The sequence below is a fragment of the Ascaphus truei genome, chromosome 14 (genome assembly GCF_040206685.1).
Source record: "Ascaphus truei isolate aAscTru1 chromosome 14, aAscTru1.hap1, whole genome shotgun sequence".
Lineage (NCBI taxonomy): Eukaryota > Metazoa > Chordata > Amphibia > Anura > Ascaphidae > Ascaphus > Ascaphus truei.
The window spans coordinates 40,308,496-40,321,641 of record NC_134496.1 but is presented as its reverse complement, the minus strand read 5'-3'; the positions used below and the strand labels follow the sequence as shown (position 1 = coordinate 40,321,641).

Sequence of the window (13,146 nt, the reverse complement as noted above, 5' to 3'; positions counted from 1 at the left end):
TATTAACTACTTCTCTTGTGAAAGACAACCAGAAATCAATGGGAGTTTCCGTGCAATAGTGCCCAGATCGCTACGGTCGCAGTGGAATGAATAACCTCCACTGTGTCCAAACATACCACTCAACATGGAACGGTTTTAGTCCTTAAGAAAAAGTCGATCTAATAAAATGCTGCCCTACAAATGACGGGTCAATACTATGTATTGTAACCATGTATTTGTCATCTTAACTCTGTGCCCAGGACATACGTGAAAACAAGATTTAACTCTCAATGTATTACTTCCTGGTAAAACATTTTATAAATAAAATACATAAATAAGGCCACAATAAAAAGCTTGCATAGTTTCATCTAAGACATTACACAGATATTTCACGTGCAAATGTATAATTATTATTTTTGTGTGTGTTACAGATAGAAATAGTGGAGATTGCTCTGGACCAAAAAGAACTTGCAAATGAAAGGAAAATTGCATTTATTGACAAAAACAGGGATTTATACATCAGTCCGGTTAGGAAATTTGGTAAAGAACAGAGCGCTATCAAAATTGGTACGTTATAGAGAAAGACATTACATGCTGCTATTAAATCAGGGTGGTTTTCAAGAAAATTGGCTGGGTGTTAAAAAATAAACAAATTAATACTATTTCCAGAGATCAGAAGGCATCAATAACTGACATGAGGGTTATTGGCTGCTACAAAGAGTTAGTTTGTACAACATTCTCCTTTTAATATCATAAAACACAGATTTGTTCTTAACAAGTAAATAGCATTCTAACTTTTACATATAACATTTTATTGTGTCCCAACGTCTACCAATTTGTATTTAATTTAAAAAAATATAGATTAAATCATTCAAACAATGAAAATAAAGGGGGATTTTGAAGCAACAACAATATAAAGTGGATTAAATAAATGGGAGAAACAAAATGCTGCTCATAAAGCTTATATTCAAAGAGAGCATGCAAAAGCACACACGCTTTGGGGTGGTGACGAGGAAATCTCTTACACAAACGCTTAAGTATTTTTGGAATGTGTACAGTTTATTTTATAAGGACATTTTTTGTTATCAATGAGTAGTTTTCCATGAACAATGTCATTAAGAGGAGCCTTTGTAGGCATTTTATACATTTTGTTTTTGTTTTATTATTTTTTGTAGGAATGTAAGGCATTTTACAGGGTTAACATAAAACTTGAATATGCTTTAAACTCCCGGTCCAGGTTTTTCTATGTTAGCAGGGGCCTATTTTGAAAACACTTAATTATTCTAGAAATGTATATATCATTTTGTCAGTTCTATCATGGGTTGAATAACTTGAATTAAAACAACTGTGTTATGCCACACTTGTTTTAAAATTGTGAAATCCTTCGCTTTATTTTTTGTAATGTTTGTTAAAGTAAATGTAGTGGCCCATGATCGTAATATTAGAAATACACATGAGTGAAATCATAGTAACATGAACGGCTGCGGTGTATTAAGACGCAGTCATTGCCAATGCCTAATATGACTATCTGTTTGTATTGTAGGTTCAATGGCACATACTATAGCCTGGAATGACGCATCTAACATACTATGTGGATTTCAGGATAACCGTTTCACAGTTTGGTACTATCCAAATGTGGTTTATGTAGACAAAGATCTTTTGGCAAAAACAATTTACGAAAGAGATGGAAGGTAGGGTATCATACCCTCCTAGTCACTGTTAGTGCTGCATGTGATATGGATTAGAATTGAACGTGTTCCTTGCAGTGATGGTATTGTTGGCAGAAAAAGTAACATAGCAGTACATACGATTTAAAGTAAATTGCTGCCAGGGTTAAAGCAGCAAAATATGTGAAATCTTATGGTTTTTTTTTTAATAAATTTGTTCTGTAGTATTGGATAATAGTGACTTTAAAAAAAAAAATGTATTCAACTTTTAATTCCATTTTTAATGTGTTAATATGCTGAGCATCCTTGATTCTTATAGCAGGTTTTAGCACACCTTCCCAGCAATGCAAGACTGTTGTAACACTTTCCTGTTTGTGATAATTTGTTGCCACTATTCCCAGCAGTTTGAGCTGTAAACTGATTCAATAGTCAATGTTACCTCAGTAATATAAGGATACATTGTAGCTGCTGAGTTACACTGAATGAGGGATTGATTGATTGATTGGAACTGAAAAGCGGCCATTATGTTAAGCACGCAATCAGGTCTTTTTACAGCTTTAAAACAGGAGCCCCAAACGATTGCCAGCTTAGGTTAGAATGTAGAATTATACATTGTCACATGCTTTACATATACAAATAAGATTAAAAAAGGGGGGAATGTAGTACTGTTGCTTTAAATGTTTGGCCTACTATGTCTTAAGATTCAGGTCAAATCTGAAAACTCTGTACAACGGTCAGGGAACAAATCCTAAATGAACACCCACACCTCATTCCTGTAGTAGAAATCTTGCAAATTTAGAAGTGGATATATCTGTAGTGCCACGGCATACCAAACAAAACCAAAGGATTGCTTTGGAAGGTCTTGCTCAAATGCTAACTCAATCATAGAAAATTTACTTTTTACAGTCAAGTAGCAGGACATTCTTACACGTCTTTCCAGACTTGTGTTGGGTTTCTTTTTTTGTGTAATGGATAATCCCGCTGTGTAGGGTGCGAATTCTGAAAGTGTGTCAATCTTGTTCACTTAGAATCTTATTTCCTACAGCTGCTGCAGAGACGGACGATTAGAAACACATCTCACTCTGTGCTGCACATGTGCCCCCTACTTTTTAAATAATGGTAACACACCTGCTCCTCTATAGTCCTCCATTACTTAACTCCATAGTTTGTTTGCATTAGAGAACTAAAGATCAACATTTACAGAAAAAAAATATGTAAACTTGCAATTGGCTTACATGACCTTTCGTTTCCCCTCTTCCCTGTCTCAGAATGAGACTATTCCGTTGGTCCTTTACTATCGAAGAGGAGACTCCAGTTTGTTTGTTTTTCTACTTGACGCTGTCTTCTTCGAACTGGCTAAAGCCTTTGGTCTCAGACTTTGTGCTCTCATCTTTCCGTGCAGCCCGTTTGGGTTTCTCTGCCACTTCTGACCAGACATTCCTGGCTGATTTGGTCTTCCCCAGTCTTGTGGTCTGAGTTGGGAGGAAATCTGCTTGTCCTTTCTCTTTTCTCAGCCTTAAAACAATTACAAGTGTGTTTGAGTTTAAGAAGTTGTTTTTTTTATTACAAAGGACATACTTAGTAACACAGTTGAACTATATACATGCACATTTTTTGTTTACTAACTTCCCTGCACATAATCCTAAACCCTGGCCATGCATGAAAAACCTTATTTGTTGGTTATGGTTTTGAAATAGCACAGTTTGTTAGTACAAAAAAAAACATTGTATGCAACTGATAATATAAACTCTTTTATAATAATTTTCAACTCTAATTCCAATTTGATAAATGAATCAATGAATCATTTTGTTAATTTCATTACTTTATTTTTCAGCGAGTTTAGCAAAACTCCTCAGATTGTGAGTTTTGTTGGTAACCGAGTGACAATACGGAGAAGCGATGGCTCGCAAGTGCACACGAATATATCACCTTATCCAGCAATTCTTCATATATATAACCGCTCTGCTAAGTGGGAAGATTCATTGAGGCTCTGTCGTTTTGTTAAGGTAACGCACTATGATATCATATCAGGAATAGAACAAGGACTACTTTCAGAATCATTCGTTCCCTTTTTTGGGGGGGGGGGGGGGGGGGGTTGGGGCCTTCTAGTCCTATTCCTGTAGCTGTTACCTCACAATCTATCAAATCTTGAATAATCTCAAATAAAACCTCATATCAAAATGTACTATGTGCTGTTTAACCATTTCAAGGTATTTGGAAATTTCGATGTTTGCTCCAGCACCATTCAAATATATTAATTAGAACAGGGGTCCGCTAACTGGAGGGCGCAGGATTTTCTTGGGGGGGGGGGGGGGGCGCGGGCGGTTGCAGAGGCCCAGCGTTCTTCCCCATGGCATTTAAGTAAAATGCCGGGGTATCGCGTGAGGCTTCTGCAACTGAACTTGCTGTGGTTCAGTCGTCTTCGTGGCAACGTGGCGTCACCCCACGTTGACGCCCGTTGCCATGGCACCACGTGACGTCACATGACCCCGCTGACGCCGACAGGCAAGTAATGGGGTGGGGGGTGAACACCGGGTAGTGGATGCAGGGGGCGCAGCATCAGAAGTTTGCGCACCCCTAAATTAGAAGACCAGAATAAAAGTGCATTATTGGTGGGGTGCAGTAACCACTTGTCCCATTACATTTTAAAGGTGGAAACAGCACATTAAATGTACATGGTCATAAAAAGAACGCAACCTTTTCTCACTTCCAGTCTTCCTAGTATTTGTTGGAATGATTCCTGTCCTTGTTACTAGAACTTGCTTGCATTTGTTCATGATTATTTTTTTCACCAATCATTTTTCTTTGTCATTTCTCCTTCTATAATTTAGGGCAGTGTTTTGGGACCGTTGGGTTTCCCGGTCAGGGCCGACGAGAGAGGGCGGGGGTGGGGGGGAAACCGGTACAAATTACCAGGGCCCAGCGGTCTGGAAGGCCCCACTATGTTGCATATGTTTTTGTCTTTCTCGGTAGTATCATTATTTGTCACTCCTTGCTGTCGCCCTCCTTCTGAACCGCAGCGTCAAATGACACAGCGAACGTCACCAACGTGATGACATACAGCGTCTTGTTGCCATGGCAACGCGGCATCGCAACGTCAAATGACGTCACGTTGACGCATAACCATAGCAAGGCGACACTGTGCGACGTCACGTTGGTGACAACCGCGGCGTCATTTGACCCACCACATGAGACGAGTTCAGTACAGGCATACCCCGGTTTAAGCACACTCACTTTAAGTACACTCACGAGTAAGGACATATCGCCCAATAGGCAAACGCCAGCTCGCGCATGCGCCTGTCAGCACGTCCTGAACAGCAATACCGGCTCCCTACCTGTACCGAAGCTGTGCGCAAGCAGGGAGACTATAGAGCCTGTTACACATGCGTTATTTACATCAGTTATGCACGTGTATGATGATTGCAGTACAGTACATGCATCGATAAGTGGGAAAAAGGTAGTGCTTCACTTTAAGTACATTTTTGCTTTACATACTGTACATGCTCCGGTCCCATTGCGTACGTTAATGCGGGGTATGCATGTAGTTTATTGTCTTTTTGTAAACTACAGCAGTGTGTTTCTGCCTAATACCTGCCTGATTATTACTTAGTTGTGATAATGCAGCATGTCAGAAACACAAGTCTGTAGAGCTATATTGTACAACTTCACTAGCAGTAAATATAGCCATAAAGCAGTAAAATTAAGTATGTTTCAAAATGAGTTTGGTGTGTATGCACACCCACACACACCTGTGTATGTATGCTTTTATAAGCATTGGAGCGTATTATATTTATTTGATTATTCTAATATGTGTGTGTGTGTGTGTGTGTGTATAATATGTATATGTAGAGAGAGAAACACCAATGTTGAACCATGTATTGAATACACGACACATATTTAATATTTTTTTCAGGTGGAGGTTCCCTTTTTTTCCCTTCAGATATGATTAAGGAACTTAATTGTATGTGAAAGTATGTATTTTTAAATTGGCTAATAAAGATATCACTCAAGTATTTACTGGCTGGCTTCTGACATTCAGGGGCATATTTAATCGTTCCACTAGTGCTTCAGTCCAACTGAGCCCTCCTGCATTGAGAGGTAATTAATAGTTGGCACATATTTGTTGCTGGCAGTCTGACATGAAAGAAGTGGGGAAAAAGAATATAGAGAATGTGATAACTTGGTGCATCTTATTTATCATGTTTCTTATTGCATCTTTGGAGCAATGCATCAATGTTTAGATTTTGATATATATATAAAATGACACTGATTTTAGTTTATTTTCTTCCCTTCACACGTTTAGGAGCAGACATTGTGGTCATGTCTAGCTGTCATGGCCATTGCAAGCAAGGAAATGACAACAGCAGAAGTAGCATATGCAGCAATTGGTGCGGTACGGAAGCCTATATAATGACCCTTTAAATACCCGTTTTATATTGATACGTTTTTTCTGTTTTCTGCAGTATCCTTTTTTTTCTTTTTTTTTCTTGCAGATTGATAAAGTTCAGTACATAAATTCAATTAAAGACCTGCCATCGAAAGAGTCGAGATTGGCTCATATCCAGCTTTTCAGCGGACGTTTTCAAGATGCTGAAGCTATGCTCCTCCAGGCCGGTCTGACATACCAAGCCATTCAGCTCAATATTGACTCTTATAACTGGGAAAGGTAATCACTATTGTGAATTGCTCTGTGAAATGTAACTTTAGCTACTTAAATACATGGTTGCATTAAATATTGTTATATTCCTTCTTCTTTTTTTTTTTTTTTTGTTTAGCTCATTTAGGCATTTTTTTTTCTTTTAACAGATGCAGTTGACAAAGCATAAAGGATTGTATCACAGTAATACAAAATATGTGTAGATGTACAATAGATATTATTGGCATATTGGGACTTACAAGCCAGTTGTCCTCCGTCACATGCACACACACATTCAAAGGGACATTATTTGTTTGGGGGGCAGTTTTGTTGCATAGATCAGGAGCCTTCACATTATTTAAAATTTACAAGAGACTGATCAGCTGCAAAAACAATACAGGACACGTGGCCAAATTACTATAGAAATAATCGTTTGGTCAGACTAAATTTAAATTCAATGAACATGGAATCTATGCTGCTTGGCTCACTCAGTAGCACTTCTGTTCCTGCCCTCCGCACACCCTTCTTGATCCACATTAGCAGCTAGAAATATTTATTCTGTGCACTTGTTGCTTGAAACAAACTCCTTATTGTTTTAATATGAGCTTGATTACCAGACAATGGAAATATTGTCCTTTTTTAGGCTACGTATTGTAAACAATTTTTTTTAAGCCTGAAACCAAATCGCATTCCTATTTTCTCCCTGTGAATTGTATAGCACAGAAGATCTCGGGCTATAAGGCAAATCGAGCCACTATCAGGAAGTCTTGTGTAGGGTATCTAATATAGCAGGGTTTTAGGCAACCAGCCTTCCTTTGGTTCCATGTAACCCGGAATGGCATTTTGTAGTAGACCGCCTACTTAGTTGCCATTTTAGTCATGTCCAAAAATAAAAAGGGTTGTTCAGTGAGGTAGACACAAAATAAATATCACTATTAGCAAATTAATATAGAACAGGGGGTGGCCAACTCCAGTCCTCAAGGGCCACCAACAGGTCAAGCGTTAAGACTATCCCTGCTTCAGCACAGGTGGGTCACTCGACGAATGAGCCCCTGATTGAGCCACCTTTGCCAAAGCAGGGAAATTTTTAAAACCTGACCTGATGGTGGCCATTGAGGACTGGAGTTTGCCACCTCTGATACATATCTACTAAGTATACATGATAACCATGCTAAACATATGAGGTACATTTGTACTCCAAATGCTTTTGCAAGATCTGTATATTTATCTATTTCATGTGTTTGGGTGAATTGTATCTGTTTCCTGTAACAAAATAGTTGGAGGATAAACTATTTATCTTTGTTCTTTTGCCATCAGGGTTTACTGCTTCATGACAGATGTGTAAGGCAGGGGTTGGCAACTCCAGTCCTCAAGGGCAACCAACAGGTCAGGTTTTCAGGATATACCTGTGTCTCTCAGAGTTGCCCACCCCTGGTGTAAGGGTTAAACATTACATTTAAAGCGTACAATGTCTGTGTAAAACTGCACAGCATTGTATATAGTGTCATTTTATTTTTTTACTTGGACATATTAAACATGAGATTACTTTGGCAACCTTTTCACATCTTTGCTTAAAAGTGCACTTTATGTTTTTAATTCAGAGCCTTGGAGATTGCTGTGAAACACAAGACACATGTCGATACTGTTTTGGCTTATCGACAAAAGTATCTGGATGACTTCAGTAAGAAAGAAACCAACCAGAGATTTCTGCAATATGCAGAAGGTGTAAGTAAATGCGTGGACTAGTCTGTTATTTTTGCTGTCCAACTGAATAAATGCCCTACAAAATGAGATCCCTAAGATACTGATCCCTTAGAAGAAATGCCATGAATAAAAAACACTAGCACGGATTGCGTGCATGCACAAATGAACTGCGAATTATACGGATTTCAGGTCAATAGTTTATAGAATGAATTGGTGATTTAAAGCAGCAAAAAGGGAAAATTCCTTTTCTTTTTTGTTTAATAGATCATTAGATCATCATCATTAGTGGGTGGGTGGGAGGCAGTGACTGGGTGGGTGAGAGGGAGGGAGGCAGTGACTGGGTGGGTGAGAGGGAGGCGGTGGGTGAGGGGGAGGGAGGCAGTGACCTTGTGTAGAGGGAGAGGGGGGTTGGCCCGGTATTAAAGGGGTTGCACCCCATATGGCCACCCCCTGACCTCACCAGGGAGGCAAGGGGTTAACTGGACTGCGGTCCAGGAATGTGGCTTACACCTTGTCATGTCAGGAAAATGTATGTTCCCCTGTTCCCATGTTTCATTATAATCCTGTATTTTAATGTTTTAAAGTGCATTTCTGTATCTCCAGTTCTGGAGGTCGCAGAGAGTTGATATTTTGCCAATGTGTGGAGTCACTGTAGGCATTAAGAACTGGCAAATTTCGACCAACTGAGCCCACCAGAATGGAACTTATTAATATGTGTAGATATTAAAGTATATATGTATGGTATTTTGGATCTGCTCTGAAAATGCAGACCATCTGCTATGCTAATAGGTCATGAAGGGCAGCCGGCTGATTGAGCCTAAGCACTGTGATCAAAAGTTAACTGCCCGGATTGTTTACACTAAGTACTAATCAACAGACCAAGTACTAATCAACAGACTCTGCCACTCTAATTGTTACCTGAGGGTGGAGAATCATCAAACTGGAGTGGTTTGTAAGTGTTATGTCTACACCTACAAACAATGCAGATACTTCATTTGGTAAACTGGTCGTCGCCCCTGATTTAATTATGGGGCTACCCATAGAGTCCCAGTACACATGGGCTAATTAGCTGGGGGGCATGGGTTATTCTGTGTCTCCATGTTAGGGATTGGATACAGATAATTGTTCACCAATAGTCTGTATTCAATGTTAAGAATAGGGTTACACAGGTATATAAACTGTGTCAACCCTACAGTTTTTAGTTGTTCTTCTGATACCATCTTGAATGTCACCGGATTGCTGGAGAATTGCTAGCTGATACTTCTCCATCCCCCAACCCTAAGTAAGTGTTACCTTCTTGTCTGTTAATTGTACTATATTGCTTTGTTCACCTTATTTAAGGAATAAATATATTTTATTATAGCTAAGCCTCGTTCAGTTCAACCCAGATATTTGGTGTTCATTTTATCTTGTCATAAGCTACCGTGACAAGCTCTATAATTAACTGGTGGCAAGCGGCGGGATTGAACTGAACCTATATTACAGTGTTCTGTGGGACTCTGTCATATAGTGGGAACTCGAGAGTAATTGCGAGTTCCTGGGACTAAAGATATTGAACACACAGCAGTGCAACAGTTAACACAAGTTGTAACACCACCTCACTGCTGCGACCGTGAACCATGAGCGAGGCGGAAGGCTCATCCAACATGAGTACCCGAGCTCAGCTGAAGGACAAGTGCCGTGAATATGGACTGCCCTATGAGAACCAGGAGGTCGCAGACATGGTTGACACAATCGGTGACTATGAAGCCAGGCTTGCAGAGCCTCAGGATACGGCTCAGCTTGCCCTTATACAGCCACCCGGAGATCAGGGAAGGAACACAGTGCCGGGGCGGCGGAATCTCGGGGAGGGAACGAGTGCATCTCCCGGGAGCAGTGCAACAGGAGGGGTACTGGTTGCTGCGACTACCAGTCCGTTCACCCCTGAAATGTTGGCACTGATTACTGCGTGGGGTGACAGAGGGACACCGGAGGAGCGGCTGCAGTTTATCACTATGGCAGTGAACAGACCCGCTTATTGCCCCCCTGTCCAACCCAACAACGATGAACTCAAACTGGATCAGCACAGTCTCACCAAGTTTGTGGAAGGTACTGATCAGATTGATAGTTTTTTAAAGAACTTTGAGACACAGTGTCGGCGGTACAAAGTGCAACATAGGGTTGCACGTTTGGACCCCTTACTGTACGGCTTGGCTAAGCAGACGATGATGGTGCTTCCAGATGAGTATGCTGATGACTATGACCACCTGAAAGAACTGTTACTGTTTCAGTACGGTTTTACCCCTGAAGCCTACCGGGGTAAATTCCGGCAGGAAGAGAGGCAGCCCCAGGAGTCCTATGTCACCTACGTGACCCGCATGGCTTTGTACGGGATACGCTGGGTGGAGGGCTATGAGGCACGGACTTACCCAACGCCTGCTGGACCTCATTTTTCAGGAGCAACTCATGCAGCAGTGCCCGCCGGTGGTGAGGGCTTGGGTGCACGACAAGAAGCCCAAGACTTACCAGGAGGCGGCGAGGCTTGCAGACGACTATGTGGCCAGCCGAGCCCTGATGACCGCCAAAACAGTAGCCAAGGTGGCGGCGGCACCGGCCAGAAAGTCTGCCAATACCCCCCAATGGACTCAGAGGCCGCCTGCGGGCAGCAGTCCACCGAAAGAGGGGGAGCTCCGGCACGAGCGCCGGTGCTGCAACTGCAACCGCCCTGGTCACATCAGACCAGATTGCCCGGAACCCCTGTGTTCCGGCGGACCCCATCAGGGGCAACGCATCCCAGCTGCGAAGCCAGTAGCCCGCGCTTGCTGGATTCAGGAGATGCAGTGACCCTGGTCCGACCTGATATGGTACGGCCAGAGGAATTACTCCCATGCCCTGGGATACAGATCACTGTGGCCGACGGAGAGCCATGTTTCCTGCAAGTGGCCAGAATCTTTTTGGATTGGGGGGAGGGCCAGTGTGTGCGGGAGGTGGGGGTTTTACCCGGTTTGGATGCCGATGTTCTTCTTGGCAACGATCTGGAACCGATGATGATGCACCTATGACCGAGTGCCCAAGCCCGCTGCAGTGGCGGCGTTACCCGGAGCCAGACAGCAGCAATGGCGGCAGCGCCAGTCCCCCAGCCTTTGGGACCAACGTTAGCGGAGGGCGCAGAGCAGTCCGGGGAGGTAAGCCAGGATCAGTTGCAACCACAGATTGACTTACTGTTCCCCCTCACCCTTCCCCATTCTCCGGACAATGACATGACTGGGGGGTGGCCAGAATTTGGAGCCCAGTTTAGGGAGGCAGTGAAGACAGACCCTACCCTGGCCGGCGTGAGACTTCGGGCGTCCAAATCTCAGGCAGGAGAAGGCACTGAGCACTGCCTATGGTATAAGGGACTCCTGTATAGAGAAGGGAACCCAGGGATAGAGGAGGGATTGACCGGTAAGCGACAGCTAGTAGTGCCCCAGGGGTACCGACAGCAACTGTTACGGGTAGCTCACTCTATTCCGTTAGCGGGACATCAAGGGGTCAACAGAACGCGAGCCCGGTTATTACAGCGTTACTACTGGCCGGGGGCATCACGAGATGTGGGCACTTTCTGCTGCTCTTGTGATGCCTGTAAACCTAACGTGACTTGAAACGGCGCTAACAACACCCAATATGTGAATAATAGTGCCTAAAATTAATAGATAAACAATGTGTGTAAAGGTGAACTCCAATAAATTTCTCAACCTTCCAAGGAATATGTACAGAATCCTTTCAGAGATTTCTTGTCCAAAGTGGAAAGGAGCGAAGATATCAGGAATGCACCAAAAAAATATAAGAAACATATAATAGTGCAGTAAATCAACACAATCTGGATAGATTAAATCTTGGCTCTGTAGCAATGCCTACTTACAGCAGGTCAGAGTAAAAACAGCATTTGTCTACACAACCGGTAGAAGTGGGTCTGGATCCCCAGCGGTGTCAGTAATTTTCAGCAGGAAATGTAGCCAGATAGATTCTCAGACAGGAGATGTTGCAGGATGAATGTCATGTAAAACAAGGGCAGACCATGGTACAGATCGCAATATAAAGTTTATAGATAAAAGACAATAGTAGGAATCGTACTCACAATAAGTACATAATTCATGTACATATAGGGTTTTAACTTGAGGCAGTAGAGTGCCGGACCCGTGTGGAACGGCTGACTGCTTCTCTCCGTGACTCTCGTCGGGCCAGCTGGAAAATGGCGTCTGACGTCACATCCGATGTAGGAATGACGACGTCCGGTCGGGGAGCTTTGGAGGCGAGCAGTAGGGAAACACAGCAACTCGGCGCCTTCAGTTCACGGGCAGCTGCAGCAACTACGAATGGCTCTACGCGTTTCGCTGTCAATGACAGCTTCCTCAGGAGCACGACTAATACCCCTAGTGGGTCCATACTAATATATAGGGTACATACTTAATCTAATTAATCAATCAATTTAATAATCACACAGGTTTTCCTTAATTATGCGGTACAAAACTTTGTGGTCAAATCGGCGCATTAATACAATAATACATAATAAAATACATAGCTAAAAAAACTAATAGAGCAATTATAAAATAATGAATATGTATCAATAATAATACAACTCATAATGATCAGGAGAGAGAAAGAGATAAAAAGATGATCAGTTCCAACATAAAATATCATAACACAATCTGCTGTTCAATTATCCCAAATATATATATATAGTCCTAGATAAATCGCTACGTGATATAAATAACAGGATATCTAATAAATAAATGAAATAAAAGCAACAGCACTGTAAACCATATATATACTTGAGAGGCTACAGTAGGAAGACCAAATCTGAGCAAAGGGTATATTATGTAAGGAATGGAGCTAATTCAAAGTCAGCATTAAGGCCGTTGGGTATTAAGGTGTTGAGTCTATGTATCCAATTCATCTCGCGTTTGCTCAGATCTATATCCCTACTGCGGCCTCTCCAGTGTTGTAACACATTCTCAATAGTGGTGAATTTTAAACCTTTGGTATTTGAACTGTGATATTTAGCATAATGTTTTGACACACTATGTGTTAGTATGCCTCTTCTAATGTTACTTAGATGTTCTATAATACGTGTTCGAATTACTCTTTTAGTTTTTCCCACGTACTGTAGCCCACATGGGCACTCTAATAAGTAAATAACAT

General features: G+C 41.8%; 1 protein-coding gene across 7 annotated transcripts in view; it reads left to right on the top strand.

Moving 5' to 3' along the window:
* Window positions 1–13,146, top strand: part of IFT80 (intraflagellar transport 80) — a 63,130-nt gene that overhangs the window by 37,554 nt on the left and 12,430 nt on the right. For all 7 annotated transcript variants that reach the window (XM_075570593.1, XM_075570596.1, XM_075570595.1 and 4 more), the window contains exons 14-19: window positions 411–546; window positions 1,523–1,670; window positions 3,481–3,652; window positions 5,950–6,039; window positions 6,140–6,312; window positions 7,884–8,007. In XM_075570593.1, the coding sequence (XP_075426708.1) occupies window positions 411–546; window positions 1,523–1,670; window positions 3,481–3,652; window positions 5,950–6,039; window positions 6,140–6,312; window positions 7,884–8,007 (843 nt within the window). The remainder of the gene's footprint in view (window positions 1–410; window positions 547–1,522; window positions 1,671–3,480; window positions 3,653–5,949; window positions 6,040–6,139; window positions 6,313–7,883; window positions 8,008–13,146) is intronic.